This window comes from Vidua chalybeata, chromosome 1, assembly GCF_026979565.1.
Source record: "Vidua chalybeata isolate OUT-0048 chromosome 1, bVidCha1 merged haplotype, whole genome shotgun sequence".
NCBI lineage: Eukaryota > Metazoa > Chordata > Aves > Passeriformes > Viduidae > Vidua > Vidua chalybeata.
In genome coordinates, this window is record NC_071530.1 from 65,935,788 (window position 1) to 65,951,910 (window position 16,123).

At 39.3% G+C, this 16,123-nt stretch overlaps 1 protein-coding gene across 7 annotated transcripts in view; it reads left to right on the plus strand.

The window, feature by feature from the left end:
- Positions 1-16,123, plus strand: part of ELOVL2 (ELOVL fatty acid elongase 2) — a 52,356-nt gene that overhangs the window by 19,679 nt on the left and 16,554 nt on the right. For 2 of the 7 annotated variants that reach the window (XM_053961703.1, XM_053961706.1), the window contains 2 exons: positions 5,143-5,206; positions 10,426-10,613. In XM_053961703.1, coding sequence (XP_053817678.1) covers positions 5,143-5,206; positions 10,426-10,613 — 252 coding nt within the window. Of the gene's footprint in view, positions 1-2,626; positions 2,766-2,948; positions 3,168-3,636; positions 3,696-5,142; positions 5,207-10,425; positions 10,614-16,123 lie in introns of those variants that run through there. The other 5 variants (XM_053961728.1, XM_053961708.1, XM_053961719.1 and 2 more) reach the window with 5 other exon arrangements.

The following is a 16,123-nucleotide window of genomic DNA, read 5'->3' on the forward strand; positions in this document are numbered from 1 at the left end:
AGTGAGATCAATATATTAAGCATAAATTACACAAAGCAGCAGTTTATTGCCAGCTCCTGGATGTCCTGCCTCCCAGTTTCATTGAATATCTCCCTTCTTTTGAGATACAATTCATAGAAACATCTGTCTCACCTTTCTGTCTTCAGCTTCAACTTTCTCCGCAGTTCACATATAAATCCGTAAATAAGTGCTTTCTTTTGGGATTTCTTATTAAAAATTATATGTATCTGTTTCCCCTACAGATATAACACACAAGTCATAGAAGGTAAAGATGATAAAATCCTAGAAGGTTGTCTGAAGCAATGGAGAATTGTCGCTCGTTGTACATCTTTGTTCAAGAGTAATTTTAAATGCTTCAAGCAATAAAAAGCTAAACAATTTAATCTATAAGCAGTTCTGAGTCGGACTCAACTTTGCTTCATTTCTTCCCCTATTTCAGCCATTCTAGAGTCAATGCTACCATTTACTAAATCTTCTTTAATATTTGTATATTTAAATATATGCACGGTAGCATCTAATATCAGTTTCTTTATACATGCTGCTAAATTTGGATTCATTCCAGTACTTCGCAGACACTGACTATGTACAGAGCAGAACTCTTCAGGAAATCAAGGAAAAATTTCCATTTAAATAATAAAATAAACCATGTATGTATTTACTTCCAAGAGCTGTATCAGAGAGCAGAGGCTGGCATCCATTTCCACTTTTTCTTTGAAGTCTGAAATGAGATCGTGCTTTGTACAGAGGATTCTAATTTCTATGTAGCTGTGTAAGAAGAGGCAAATAATTATCTCAGATTTTTGAGGCACTGAATAACATTCAAGGCTTTCAAATTAAAAAACAAAAAACAAAAACAAACAAGCAAACAAAAAAAACAAAACAAAAAAAAAAAACAAAAAAAAAAAACACCAACAACAACAACATAAAAAACAACCAACAGTGATACAAAAGATTTCCAGATAGCAAAAATGTAGTTTACTCATCTATAAGAAGTTTGTTTCAGAGAGTTTTTTCATATTTCTATTGGATCCAAATAGCTTGGTTATAAAACTATACAAAGAGCAAACCTAAATCACTTGAGGCAGTGTTTTCACTGGGCAATAAATAATGCCTAATGGCAGATCACTGGTATTTTGAGAAATCAAAGGTATTTTTGACAAATCAAAATTATTTTGATATCTGCTCTGTTTAGATAGCATTTACCTAATTTTTACATAGCTTATGCTACTTTTGCTAAAACTACTAGAAAACCAGTAGATATTGGTCTCTCAATGAAGACCAACACTTACAAAGATATATAAACATATAACAAGAAGTGATAGATTTTTTACATACCCAATGACTTTGAAATTGTGTTTTAGGTGCAATGGCATGAAAACTAATTCACTTATGTGCACTGTGCTACCTATTCACTTACCTACATTTCTGTGCAAAAATACTGAAATATCTCATTAGAGATATCTCTGTTGCTTTATCATCATTGACTTTATACTCCCTCCAGATCTTTCCATTTGGGTGATTTCATTTGGTCAGATAACCTACTGTTTTTTTAATAGGTTTAGGTAAATAGATCTTCCACTAATCTGCCCAAAATCCTGCCAAGGAATATACATTGCTAATACCCAGAGCAATGTCCTGTTCAAAAAAAGAAACAACATGAAAGACAGTTAATCTTTAGTCTTGTAACCCAAATACCTTCATTGATAAAGGCTATTACAGTGGTTTGCCAGAGAGAAGTGAGTTGTCTGAGCACATGGATTTTTGGCTTTATTTGCTTTTCTTTAGAAATGTGACAGATCATGCTGAGCAAGACATTTGCATCTAATCTGCCCAGGGGTATTACTAAGGACATGTTCTAAAACCCAGAAATACAGTATAGTCTCTTATAGCAATGTTGACAGGAAGGTGTCAAGACTAGTCACATAAAATTGCCTAACTTTTTTAAGAATTTATTTTCCCAAACTATTACTACTAGTTTTAGGTATATAAACAAATATAATTTCTATAACAATTTTACAAATCTATATCTTGTAAACTGCTGTTTTTCTTCCTGTAAAATAAAATAAGCTGTGCAATGTTGAAAGAGAAGCAAAGGCTGAAATATTCTTCTTAAGAAGAATATTTGTTTCTCTGCTGCACCTCCTAGAAAAAGTTCTACTCTCAAATTACCAATGAAGGAAAACCAGGCACTGAATTTTTGTAGTGCTGATTAAGATAGATGGGAACAAGGTTGTCAGCTGGTACAAGTCCTCACTGTGTCATTTAAACACACTCATGAGGAGGTAGATTTAATTTCAGACTCGCTCATCTACTCAGCATGCTGTCTGCTCATCCTAAGCAGGTGTAAGTGGTTGCAAGTTGGATCAATGAAGACAGTAACCTGTGTTGGGTGGGAGCATTGATCTGCTGGAGGGTGGGAAGGCTCTGCAGAAGGATCTGGACAGGCTGAATCAATGGGTTGAGGCAAATCATGTGAGGTCCAGCAAGGCCCATGCAGTGTTACAGGCTCGGGATAGAGTGGTTGGAAAGCTGCCCTGCAGAAAAGGACCTAGACCAGCTGACAGTCAGTGGAATGTGGAATGTGAGGTAGCAGTGTGCCCAGTGACATCCTGTCCTGTATCAGCAATAGTGTGGCCAGCAGGAGCAGGGCTGTGATCATCCCCCAGTACTCAGTGCTGGTGAGGCCACACCTTGAATCCTGGGTTCAGTTTTGGGTCCCTCACTACAAGAACAGCATTGAGGTGCTGGAATAGGTCCAGAGAAGGGTAACAAAACTGGGGAAGTGTCTGGAGCACAAGTGCTATAACGAGTAGCTGAGGGGGTGTGTAGCCTGGAGAAAAGGAGGCTCAGGGGGGACCTGATCGCTCTCTACAAATGCCTGCAAGGAGGGTGTAGCCAGGTGGGGGTTGGCCTGTTCTCCCAGGTAACAAGTGACAGGACAGGGCGAAGTAGCCTCGAATTGTGCTGGGGAGGTTTAGATTAGGTGTTAGGAAAAATTTCTTCACTGAAGGTGTTGTTGAGCTCTGGAACAATCTGACCAGAGAAGTCACAGATTTTATCACTGTCCCTGGAGGTATATAAAAGACATGTAGATGTGGCACTCAGGGACATTGTGTAGTGGTGGAGTTGGCAGAGCTGGGTTTACAGTTGGACTTGATGCCCTAAAGGTATTTTCCTACCTAAACAATTCTATGATTCTTTTCTTTTATTCTTCTCTTTCTTCTTAATATCCTACAATTCCTGTTCCTCCATCTGTTAGAAGCGTTCAGTACCTAATTTCCATTTCAATGCAGCTGAGAATAGGTTTGTCTACAGTATTTTAATATAAAAGGAATATACATGGTCTGGACATGTAAGATTCGTTTATGTAAAGCATGAAAGCAAATAACTTTGCATGCTCATTCCTACAAGTCACTCAAATCCATTACAGTATTTTTTCCAAAGCAGTCTGTTAAGTCTACCCACAAAGCCGTTAAGCACAGGAGTAGGTCTGTTTCAAATTAATGCAGCAGGTGGGCACATCACAGAAAAGCAGTAGTATGGCATTTCCCAAAAGGGAGTATCATTGTCATGAAATAAGAACACAACTACGGTATAGCTCAAGGGGATAAAAATGGAAACAGATTTTTTGCACAGGCCCCACACCTAGAAATTTAGTCACCTCCTGTGACAGAAGGCATCATTAGGCTGCTAAGGTAATTGTCTGAAATTCAGAAAATGCCTTTGCTTATGGGCTGTAGCCAGGACACTTTCCTAAAAGCTAGTTTAATTTCCTCAGTGCTGTGAAGTATGAGAAACCTTTTTGTATTGTGAGTCATCAGTTTCTTTAGAGGAAATATTTTTTGTTTGTTTGAGGCTTTTTGTTTGTTTGGGTTTTGTTTGGTTTGGTTTTCTTTTATTAGAATAATGTATACTTTTAGTTTTGAGGTTTTTGTTGGGTTTTTCTCCAAGAAAACATCAATGCAGCAGCATCTTACAGAGATAGAGGCTTAAGAAAGACCCTCTCGTTACCACATGTTCACACAAAATCTGTCCACTTTGAACAATCAGAGGACCAAAATCAAGAGCAGAAGAAACACAAGGAAGGAGCTTGGGAGTGCCAGGAGCTTGTCCCTACTCAGATCACAACCCAGTCCCAGTAAAGGAATGGAGAGGCCAGGGCTGGACCTTCCAGTGTGCAAATATGGTTCTTCATAAGGCAAATCTGTTAATGGTGTCTGCAGTCCAGGCTGGTGTGGAGACATCTGGCATTCAAAGGCACCCAGAGCCCACAGCAGCTCCTGCCCTGCAGTGAGGCTCAGCATCACTCTGTGTCTCTCTCCTCAGCCTGGCTGCATTTTCTCAGTTCTGAAATTAATTCATCAAGCACAGTAGGATGCTGTTGAGAAGACGAGAGGAAGAATCTGGCTGACCTCAGGATGTGGCAAGGAATTGTTCAGGCACAGGCATGTAGGAAGCCACTGCCCAGAGCTACAGTCTGGGAAGAAACTATCACATCCAGTTGGGAGAAGGACTGTGTAGATCATGGCTTAGCTCCCAACTCAGTCAAAACCAGACACAGATTTGCTAAACCTGCCAGCTTAGCAGCTTCATTGACTAAGACCTCAAAACACAATGTCTCTATAAAGTTACCCGCCTCTTCCTGCCACCCTTCATGGCCTGAACTACATTACTGGACCTCTAGATTCTTCTGTAGGCTTGCTTTATAGGTACTTGGGGCCTGGTTTAGAGAAATCTCAGTTGGGTGACCTTCACTTAAATCACTTAAAGATTTCCTTCTTTAAGTGTAAAGTGTTGAGATATTCAGTTGAGGAAACATAATAAAAAACAAAGAGGCATCTTTATCAGGGTGAAAACTACACTCATCACAGATGGATTTACTGTGATACTTGCTGATTTTCATAGACCTTAATTTCCCTTCCTAAAGAGTTCTGGTTTGGGCAGTGTCCAGGAATGAGACCTGTATGGTTATCTAGACCACAATCTGCCCTAAATTAATTTTTAAAGAGGTTTGGGGTTTTTTCAGTACACATGATGTAGTGTACTTTGGAAATACTTGTGCATGACAAACTTTTTACAAGTTTATGGAGGTTTTTTTAAATCGTATTCTCTCTGTGACCCTGTCTTTTCCATATGTTTTAGGAGACCCTGAAAGCTTTTGACCGGGAAGTAAATGCATTTGTGGACTACATGTTTGGACCTCGAGGTAAGCTGCTCCACTTACTTTTAATTAAATAATAATGAAATAATACTTCTAGAGATTACCACCCAAAAAAACTTCTAATAAATTTGCTGAGTAACTTCTTATTGAAAAATGTAAACTAGGCAGAGTCACATTATTATCAGGAAGACACCATTATAGTAGCAAATCTATCAATGCAATGATTTTTGATTCCTTTGTTTCTGAGAATATCAGAGAAATTCAATTTTCCATCCTAACGTGGAATCTTTCTGACAGTGGAAGATCTGCTTTGGGACTGATTGTCATTCATAATCCAGTTTGTTTGGTCCAGCTACTTATTAAATTGCCTAATTCAGAAGGATGCTTGGAGCAAAAGCAACCTGCAGGATCACATCCAAAATTTCAATAAACCAATAGATTGGGTGGGATAACAGATGCATATTTTGACTTCCTATTATTGCTTTTCTGGAACAGTTTGGACAAGAATAACTTAAATAATTGTAGGTTGGAGGTGCTTCATGCTTTGTTGGGATTGAAAAAAGTAAGTAAAAAAGAAACCAAACCTAAAATAGGACTGCAGACGAGGATGAAGCATCAAAGTCAGGGCTAAGAGAGCCAAGCAAATACAAGAAAGGGATGAGACAGGAGCTTAGACAGGACACAGTCTTCAGAGCAAGCCCCTGCAAGGCCACCTTGCTGTTGATAGGGCTGGGTTTAATTTCAGGAATTGCCTTGCAAACTTTTACCCATGGTTAAATCCAGAACTGCTGCTGAGGGGATGGATGCATGACTAAGGATTCCAAATTTGTTCCAGTAAAGTTCTCCATGTCACAGGAACAGTTCTTGCTTAATTGGAAGTAAAAGGGAAAGATGTGTTCTTAAACACCAGAAATTCTAATTTTTCTTAGCTAGCTGTCTGGCTACAAAATCTTTTCTACATCATATCTACAGTAGATGTGAAGTTTGAAAGAAAGATTTCCAGTGAAGAAACACTGAACAGCTTGGGAACTACAGTAGAAGTGGTGAAAACAGAATAGGTTTTATTAATGGCTCCTACAATAGCACATTTTAATATTAACAAAGAAATATGATCAGAAGAACAAAAGCACTACTTTTTGGTGGTTTATTTTGGTTTTGGTTTTTTTCCAAATAAACATGATGTTCTCTTTTATTCCTCTTTCCTTGTTGATCCAGACAAACTGTCTGAAGGAATAAACTATAGTTGATCCAATTCTGAATAGCACAAAGATCCCTTTGGGATTTTAGAAAGCCCTTCAATTAAACAAGTATTATTTGTATTGCTTGCCAAGTACATCACCATCCTTCTCCAGACATCAGTGCTGAAGATAGCTTTGTTTGTCCATGCCTCTGCACTCTGATCTTTAATTTAACTGGTGGTATAATGACACAGTATCTTACATTTCCTGAATAGCATATCTCCCTCCAGTGTGTTTATCCACATAAATAATTCACATAAATAATTCACAATAGACTGCAATCAGTTTTAAATTGAATGACCCCACAGATGAATACCTAATGAATTTGGGAGCTTCCCCAAACATCTAAACCCAGAAACCATTCCTCTTCTATCTCTCTACTGATTTTCATCCACAGTACACACTTAATTCAGCAGCAAGATGGATTAAAAGTATAGATAACAGCACTCTATTATTTTAAAAGCCAATCCCCTATTTTTTGTTTATATTTTAGGTAGTAACTCCTGAAATACTTGTGTCACTATGCAGGTCTTTGTCATCATTAACAGATGTGTTTAAGGTCACTAGAAGAGACAGAATGCCTCTGGGAATTAGAACGTGGCTATCTCTGTCACATTGGGAGCACCAGGTTAACACAAGCTGCAGTATTGCCTGACTACAATGAGGAACAGGCTGTCAAAGTTCTGAATTTGATTTGTAAATATTGGTGTATTTTGTACCTTCATTCACTGGTATCAGCTGGGCTTTGTAGATTACTTTACCTCTGTGTTTGCTTTCAAACTAGCAGAACAAGTCCTTTGGTCAGGGAACAGCAGTTGTACACCTGCCCATTGGTTTCATCTCTAAGGGGTGGTCTTTCAATGTGGTGTTGGTCCCTCTTGTTCTTATGCTCAAGGCAATTTGAGAATGAGTGAAATAGCAATTTTCTTCTGTAATTTTTCTAGGCTAGCCCTTCATCTGCAGAGTGTTGTTTGGTGTTATGCAAAATTAAGTAATATTGAATTGCAGGAGCTAAATCTAGTTAACTGGTTGTTTGTTTTATCTGTGAAAGAAACAGAGGTGGTCAAGAAGAGACCACCTCTTATTTTGTTAAAGTTATGATAAAGTAAAAAGCACTTTTCCTTAATAGACTCTGATCAGTAGCAAGGCACTGGGGCAAACCTAACCTCTGCACCTTAAAAAGGAGTGAATCTACTCAGACACTGACTGGCTATAGCTATACAGAAACTTGAATCAAAATGTTTCTAAACCTCATTGACAAAGGCCTAATACGTTTAAAGAGCCTGGGAGGCCTGCCACTCATTTAAAAGGAGCCAGGATTTCACCCCAAAGGTTTGGCACATGATGGCCTGTGACCGTGAATGAGCTTATTCACTGAGCGATCAGAGCTTGTGGGCGCCTGCTCCTTCCCCTGCTGTAGTCCAGTGCTTTCCCACTGTGACTTTATTCACTGCTTTGGTCTCAATTTCAGATGCTGTGCAACTTCAATACTGTAAAAATAATCCTTTCTCCTATTGGCAGTGTAACTTTATGGTACTTGAACACGGAGATTTAACTGTCGGTCAACAGAAATACTTTTCATCTCTCATTCTTCTGATAACTTCTTTTGAAATACATTCCCTTTCCTCCCCCTTCCTGACACATAAAAACCTCCCTCTGCTTGTCATTCAGGGATAAGTGGAAGTGGAAACAAAACAGTCACGTTCCTTGGCTGCCCTTTATAAACCACTTTCTGCCAGAAACTGTCTTACTCTTCAAAGTATTGAGGTTGTGGTGGGAAATATTCAGGAAGGGTACATGTTTAAACAATTTCTCTTGAAACAGGAATACTGTAGTACTTAAAAATACTTGGCATGCTGACCTGAACAAGCACACGAGTTCTGCTTTTGTGTGGATCAGCCCACATGCTTGTGGCCACTCATAGCAGAATGAAAACTTTCTGAGGGCATACTGGGGCAGAATTTATTCAGTGTAGCTTAATTTGTATTCTGAACTCTTCTGAATATTTTTCCTTTTTGATCAAACATGCTGTTTTGCTATCTACTGATACCAATTTGCCTTTGTGCATGTAACCTTTATGTACCAAGCATTGCAATCCTCAGATGGGAGACCTTTCCTAAGATAGAAGCATTGCTGACATGACTGTTTTCTACATCTTCATTTAAGATAGCAATTAAATAAATTAAAACCTTATGCTCCTAAAACACACACTGCTAAGACATCAACGCTTAAACATTTAACCTTTACCTGTCCTGTGACTCCTGTGTCACGTTGAGAGCCCATAAGGGAGCAGAATCACTTCTAAAATATTCATTCCAGTGCTTCACATATGGCTTGTGAACTATAGAGATTGTTGAAAGTGTTTCCTTCTCACACTGCGGTGATCCTAATAAGCACTGAGATTTAAAGACAGACAACAGGCGTTCTAGCTTGGTAATGCACCACAAAGCAAGGCTGCCATAAAAGGAAGGACTGTGCTTTTATGACTGCTTTAATCCTACACCTCTCTGTTCCTAGAGGTTTTTGGGAGACCAAAAGGGAGAGTCAAAAGCAGGAGAGCATTGGATTTCCATGGCAGTGGTGGCCTGGTTGAAAGTCTTTCCTGCGAAAGGGCAAACAAGCTTCATGGAATCCAAATTCAACAGAAGAATATTACAGCCACTGTGATGGAAACAATGGGGAGGCAGAGGGAAATGCAATGAGAAAGAAAGCTGATGTTCAAAGCCTGGCTCATATGCAGGTTACTCCAACATATGTAAAATTTCACTTTACATATACCTATATCCAAGTATTTCTAAGGAAGGAATTGCTGGAAAGAATACAGTACAGCAAAATTCCAATCAATTACTAATTGTCTGGGCACATTTACTTCATGCATCATCCATTGCCCAGTTTTTTCCAATTTCAACACAGGGAGAAAATCAGTAAAATTATTTTTTCATGCTCTGTGAATGGCTTTTGTTTTACAATATTTTACACAATCTTGGCCTTTATAAAAAATAATCTAAGTAATTTAAAACATTTTCCAAGAGCAAAAACATCTTTCTAAGAATGGAAAGAACAACTTTCTATGAGACCTGCACAATGACTCCTCACTGACTTCTTTCTTCACTTGCTCCATAAGTCATTCTAAAAAGTAGCTGTGATGCCCCCTTGTTCTTTCCATAGGTGAATGGCTGAAGAATGTTGCTATGGAAAATTGATTCTAGATTTTGCTCCGTCTTGGAAAAAGAAAAAAGAAAAGAAAGCACACCCCTTTCACTCATGACATTCAGTTGCTTGTATGACAACAAAGTGGTGCCTCCAGCTTGGCATCTGGGATTAGGCTTTGCTCATATACACTGAACTATCTGATTACTGCCAATGGGATTACTTGTGTGAATAAGGCAAGCAGGATTTGACCTTAATATTTAATTTCAGGACCAGGCAAGTGGGACTGAAACTGTGAGAAAGCAAGCCTTCACTCAGCCAAAAATCTTTGATAACCATCAAAGTAAATATTTGACACTTACTTTTCATATTTAATATTGTGGAAAAGTCTTCCCCTTGTATGAACATTTTCTAGTCAATGCTATATACTTTCCTACCTGTATGGCAAGTGCAAAATTAAAATAGCATGTAAGCTGGCAACATTACATGCATACTTTGGATTTAATACTGTCTCCAAATTGTCTGTTGAGCAGATTAAGATAGTATTTAAATAAATATTAAGTGAAAACATGAAAAAAATTTTTAAAAGCATATAAGAATGGTGTTTTCCCTTTCCTTTTCTCTTTACTATTAAAATGAGGTTATTTAGGTGACCTTAAATTATTAGGGAATTCCATGCAGTTTTCAGCCCACATTCTCTGAGACTTAGCATGCAGTCTTGATAAGTTAAAAGCAATGGATAGCTCTTGTGAGGAAAGAATGGCTGATTCCATCTCACACTTTTAGCAGATTATTTTCATTATGTCTTCTGCCTTATTTTAGCAATACTTTACCCTAGCTTTCTTAATTGCCTGCTCCGTGTGTTTCTTTTTTTAGATGCCAGGGTTAGAGGATGGTTCCTTTTGGACTCTTACCTTCCCACATTTTTCCTTACTGGAGCATATCTACTCTGCATATGGCTGGGCAACAAGTTCATGAAGAACAGGCCTCCTTTCTCTCTCAGACCTCACCTCATCGTGTATAACCTGGGCATCACACTGCTCTCCTTCTACATGCTCATAGAGGTAAGTGCTCTGCCATGCAGCATGGCTGAGGAAGGTGGCCAAGGTACAGTTTTTAGCAGAAATATCTTAGTGACAGGTGGATTTGCTAGGAAAGTTTAAATCAACCTCAAAATAATATTTAAAAGTTCCTTCTCATCTTAGATCTTGGCATGTGTTGATCTTCCTTCCTGAGCTACAGTCCACACCTGGGGACAGCTCTTTGCTGCCCGGACCGTGTCCACAAGCATAAATTTGAATCTAAATTTGAAACTGTCACTCTGCTCAAACGTGCCTATACCTTGTCCTTTAGCACCCATGAAAATACCTTCGATTGGGCTTTATTCATATGACCAACTGTGGAATGATTTTTCAGGCCCATGCTTAAACATGAATAGATTTATAGATGAGAGCAAGTACTGATTTATTTATGGTATTGGCAATTCAGCATTATTTTTCTGCTTTTGTGACTAAGAAACTTTCCTCATACAGTCAGACAGTAAAAGATAGATGTTAAAAACTTACCACTTCATCCAAAAGCAAGGATTGTGGGGCTTGGAGGCTGAATAAGGTCACATATTATTATTTCCCAAGTACTTATCTGAAAGGAACATGCTCATATAACTCAGGATCCATTTAGAATCAGAAGAGAGGTTTGAATGCATCTGAATGATTTTGCAGCAGAAGAGGATTCAAACAGTGCCCCTCAGCAGACATGTGTGGTTTTACTTCTGCAGAGGGAAACAGAAGCCAAAAGTCACTATTTGGATATTATTTGGGAGCTGCCCATTTTCAGCCTTTAGATAACTGTGATACTTTTAATATAAGGTGTCAACATATATTACTTGAAGGCCTCAAAAACAAAAACACAAAACCTTTTTTTTTTTTTTTTTTTTTTTTAACCAAAGATGTGACCCTGGACATGAGAAGCCCTGGCTAAAGAGTGTGCTTGATTTCATGACATTGCTCTGTTGCCTGCACACCCTCACAGCATTTCCTCACTCCCAGGGCTCTCGGCAACAGTTTCTACCTTATTCTGTTGGCTGGACAAGAAACTTTTCAGAAGCCAAACGAGAGACCCAAAGACTGAGTTTTAAATTAATTTGAGCTACGCAGGAAGTGACTGGCCTGGTCAAATAGCTGAGGAGCAGTTTAGGTTTGAACCTTTGTGCAAAGGACTGACTGTGTTACACAAAGCTTTATCCTGGTCAATGCTCCAGCTGGCTTCAGAGGCTGCTGTGGGTGTCTGGGAGCGCAGGATAAGGTTTAGAGCAAAGGAGAAACTAACACAGTTGCTGGAAGGTTTGATGACTCCACAGTGATTGTCCTCCAGAATTTAAATTAGTACTTTGATGTTTAAATCCCCATTTTGCTTGAAGGTATGCAGATAACTGGTTGCTGAGCCCTGCTACTGCAAAAAGGATTAACTGAATAGAAAACAATAATGCTGCTCCCCTTCAGTCTCATTTGGCCTGCCACAAGTAAATAAATGGAAGAACAAAGACAATTTTAGCAGGTCTCATTTGCCTGAATTAAGTAAATATCGTTTTAGCCACCTTCACATCCTGGTAGGAGCTGTATTTAGCCACCTCCTGTTCAGCTGCCTTCCTGCTCCATCCTTCCTGAGGCTAACTTTGCTGCAGACAGTCGCTGAGTTGTGTTAGTCCTCAGATTAGTCCCTTGAGACCTTCATTCTGAGGCTGGAGGCTGCTGATTTACACCTCCCAGATGGCAGCTGGGCATGGCTGGCAGTGCCAGCTCACAGCTCCACATTCTGCAAATGTGGGAACCCAGGGAACATGATGGCTGATCTGCACTGCCAGCTGTTCTACTGCAGATTTCACTCAGCTCTGGACTGTCAGCCAGGCTGGTTTTACACTGTACAAAACACTCTTCCATTATACTGGCTCTGTATTTTCTCTTAGTCTACTTCCCTGGCTCCCATCACAGCTTCTCCTGCAAAAGAGCAGAATGGAAGTTAATACTTGCAGTCCTGCCTGAGGTTGCCTGCACATCCCTGCTGAAGAAAAAACAGGCAAATGGGAGAGCAGAAATCATCTTCATTACCAAATAAAGTCATGGCAATTTCAATATTTCAAAATGTCTCATTTCCAAAGCTTTTCTCTATGACCCTTATTCTCTCAGTCGTTTGTGGACAGTAAGCTCTTTAAGGCAAGAGTTACCTATATTTAGCACATTGTGCACAGTGGTTCCTTATGTAAACACAGTTGATCCTTCCAGTGACTGGGATTAATTCCTGGTTAGACACATCTACAACAGTTGTTTTATTCCTCCATCCTCTCACTGCATCTACATCCCTCTGGTCTCTGTACTGGAGATAAATCACAAAATAAGAAGCTCTACAATAGAGATAAAATATATTCCCCCCACCCACATGCCACCAAAAGAAACCCCCATAACCAACCATCTTTCTTTGTTCTGTTTATAAGGTGCCACACAGCATTTCTTGCAATAGCTCCAGAATGTAGGGGTTGCTTCTTAGACATTCAAAAGAAAAAAAATATCTCATTCACAAGAAAGGGTGTATCTCCAAATAGAGCCTGTCCTACATGATGGATTTAATGAGAAACATGGTAAACCTGCTGATGGGGGTACCTGTGCTTCAATTCTTCATCTCCTCACCCTCATCTCCTGACTAGTTATGGCTGGCACTTCACAACAGTTGATTTGTGCAACCTCAAGACAAGAAGACGAAGGTGACAGCAAAGAGTCATAACAAAAGGGCTGTTTTTAAATCTCCAAGGGCAGATTCCTCTTTTGAGCCAGAGCTCCATGCACTGCACAGTAGGCATGAACTATCTGGGAGCCAATTTTATCTCTGAGCTTTGAGGTCAACCAATCCACAAAGCACTTGGAGGAACAGCTCCAGGACAACTCTAAGATGTGCCATTAGCATAAGGTCAGATACCCCTACCATCCCCCAAGGACAAGGTCTAAAGATAAAAGGCTCTGCCCAGATGCCCTCATCCTAATGAGATATCTCAAAATTTTTGAGTCAACAGAGAGTTAGGTGCCTCTGAAGGACTCCCAGAAGGGCAGCTTGTTAGACCTTTAGACTTCTGAGTTAGGCAAATAGATTTTCCTGAAGTTGTCGAAGTTGCTTACCTTCCCCAGCTGAATATGGTGAAGTTGGCACTTGGGTTTGGAGCACATTTTTTCAAGTACCTGAAGCTTAAACAAAGGTCCCGTGCTTAGACTGGGCAGGCTGCAGGTGGGCTGCTGAGGAGGCAAAAGACAATTCCTTCCACCCTTGCTGCTACCAAAGAAAGCCGCATCAGAAGTTTGTTATTGTTGTGTACTTTTCTCTTCCAGTAAATGCTCATAGACCCAGATTAATTCTACTGATCCAACAACTTCTAGAACATTGTCAAATTCTGTATAAGGAAAAACAGCCAGCACCTTTTTACTTCAACAAAAATCAAAGCTTTTAACAATTTCCCTTAAGAAATATATGCCTTTTTTCGGCACAAATCTTTCCTTAAGATGCAAACATTACCAGCTATGAGCAGTAAACCAGATTACTGTGAAAAAATATCACATCTGTGCATATTACAGAATTGTTTCTTACAAACCACACTTCAGGGATACAACCTGAGGCACCAGAGGCCAAACTGTCACAAGTTCAGTGATAAACTGGAAACAGGGGAGAACGGTGCTGATCTCTGAATTTTGAAATTACTCAGGTGAGGATACTCTCTCTCACTAATAGGAATAGACATAATCTCTGCCACAGTCCTAGGCTGCTTTCCCCAACAGTAAGTATCACCTCTGCCCTATTTAAATCAAATCTCAGCTGGTCATCAAGGTCTCACCCAAGTACCTCTGTTGATCAGGCACTGAGAAAACCAGGACACTAGCACCATTTGGATCAGATTAAAAAGGAGATCTAGAGATGTGTGTCATTAGCAGAGGGGTGGCGTGATGTCTCAAGCTCCTGTATCCCCAGGTAGCTTCTTAGACTTATTACAAATCCATGGGATTTGTAAGCAAGCAACTACATCCATGTGAGAAAGCAGGACTTGCATGTGAGGACCCCTCTTTCTGAGCAAAGGGAAAAGAGCAGAACTCACAAGTATTGCCAGCCCAGTGCAGTAATCTTTCTAGAGAAGCCACAGTCATAACTTGCATATTCATAGATGCCAAGGTGGTGAGAGGATTCCCAGGACTGCCAGAATGATCAGGGCCATCCGCCACCACTTTTAGCCCTACACACTGCAGTTGAGATTATATCTCACATATTACTAGTATAATGCCTGAAGTATAATGCCTGAATTAGACATAATGGGGTAAAACAAAGAGAACAAAACAAAAATAGAAGGAGCACTTAAACTCTGTTTGATTCCGTCATTATAATGGCTCACATCAGAAGGACATGCTTCCTATCTGTGCAAGTGTTAAAAAGATGGAGCTTGTGTAACACAAGTTCTAAGTAAACCATTAACAGAGCAGACGATGGGGAAAGGTGAAAAAGATCCTAACCAATTTGAACTGTCCTGGAATTTTACTGTAGAAATCCAACCTCAACATAATCTTGCTTTTGGTGTTTGTTTTGATTTCACTTCCTGTTTTGTTTTGATTTTGTTTTGTTTGGGGTTTTTTTGTAAGATTGTGATAAATTATTGTTTACTCCTTCATTAATTGTTCAAAAGTTAAAAAATGTAAATTAAATACAGAAATACAGAAATACAGAAAGATTCTAGATCCATCAGTATTGATGCTTGAGATGAAGGCTTCCTTTGAAGCAATTATTTAGTAGTGAAAGACTATTTGTGCATCAGGGCAGCAAGAGAAAAAGAATAAAGTGAGAAACCAGGAGAGATCAGGTATGCTTCTCTATAATTTGAAGAAAAGGAGAAGAGGGAAAAAGAAAAACCTAGAGAGCAAAAGGTCACCAAGAGTGCATTGTAAAGCAGTGAAATGTAAGGACAAGAGCAAACAGACCTTTTGATCGAGTAAGAACTTTGTGTGAGTGGAGTTAAATTACTAGGTGTTCTATCTTAATTGAATAATTTGTTTGGAGAGCTGAGGAGCTGAATTTGCTGTCCTTGCCTGCAGTTATTCCAGCTAGCCATGTTGTCTTCGCATCTCAGATTTCATCCTCTGTGTTCTCCTTGTCTTTCATACTGACCTTTCTGAGCTCTGCATTTCAGTAGAACATTTAACCTGGTCATTGAAAAAGGCAGTGCTCTGTATCTCTCGTGCACAGTCAAACAGAATTCAGTAGAACCTTACTGGAAATCAAGAATAAAACTTCATATGATCAGGTTTTCCATATGTGCACAGCTTCTAATACCACCACTGGTACCACAAAATATGATAGGGGAGCTATTCAGAGCAGACGTAATCAAAGACTCCTGGAAAATAAGCCTAGACAGGATTTATTTTAGCCTATCCTGCTATCCCAGACAACAGCAATACTCAAAGTAATTACCATTCATAAGTAATTTTGAAGTAATTAGTTCACTAATTCCTCTATCAGGCTCACATTTACTTAAGGAGTATTAAATAGAACT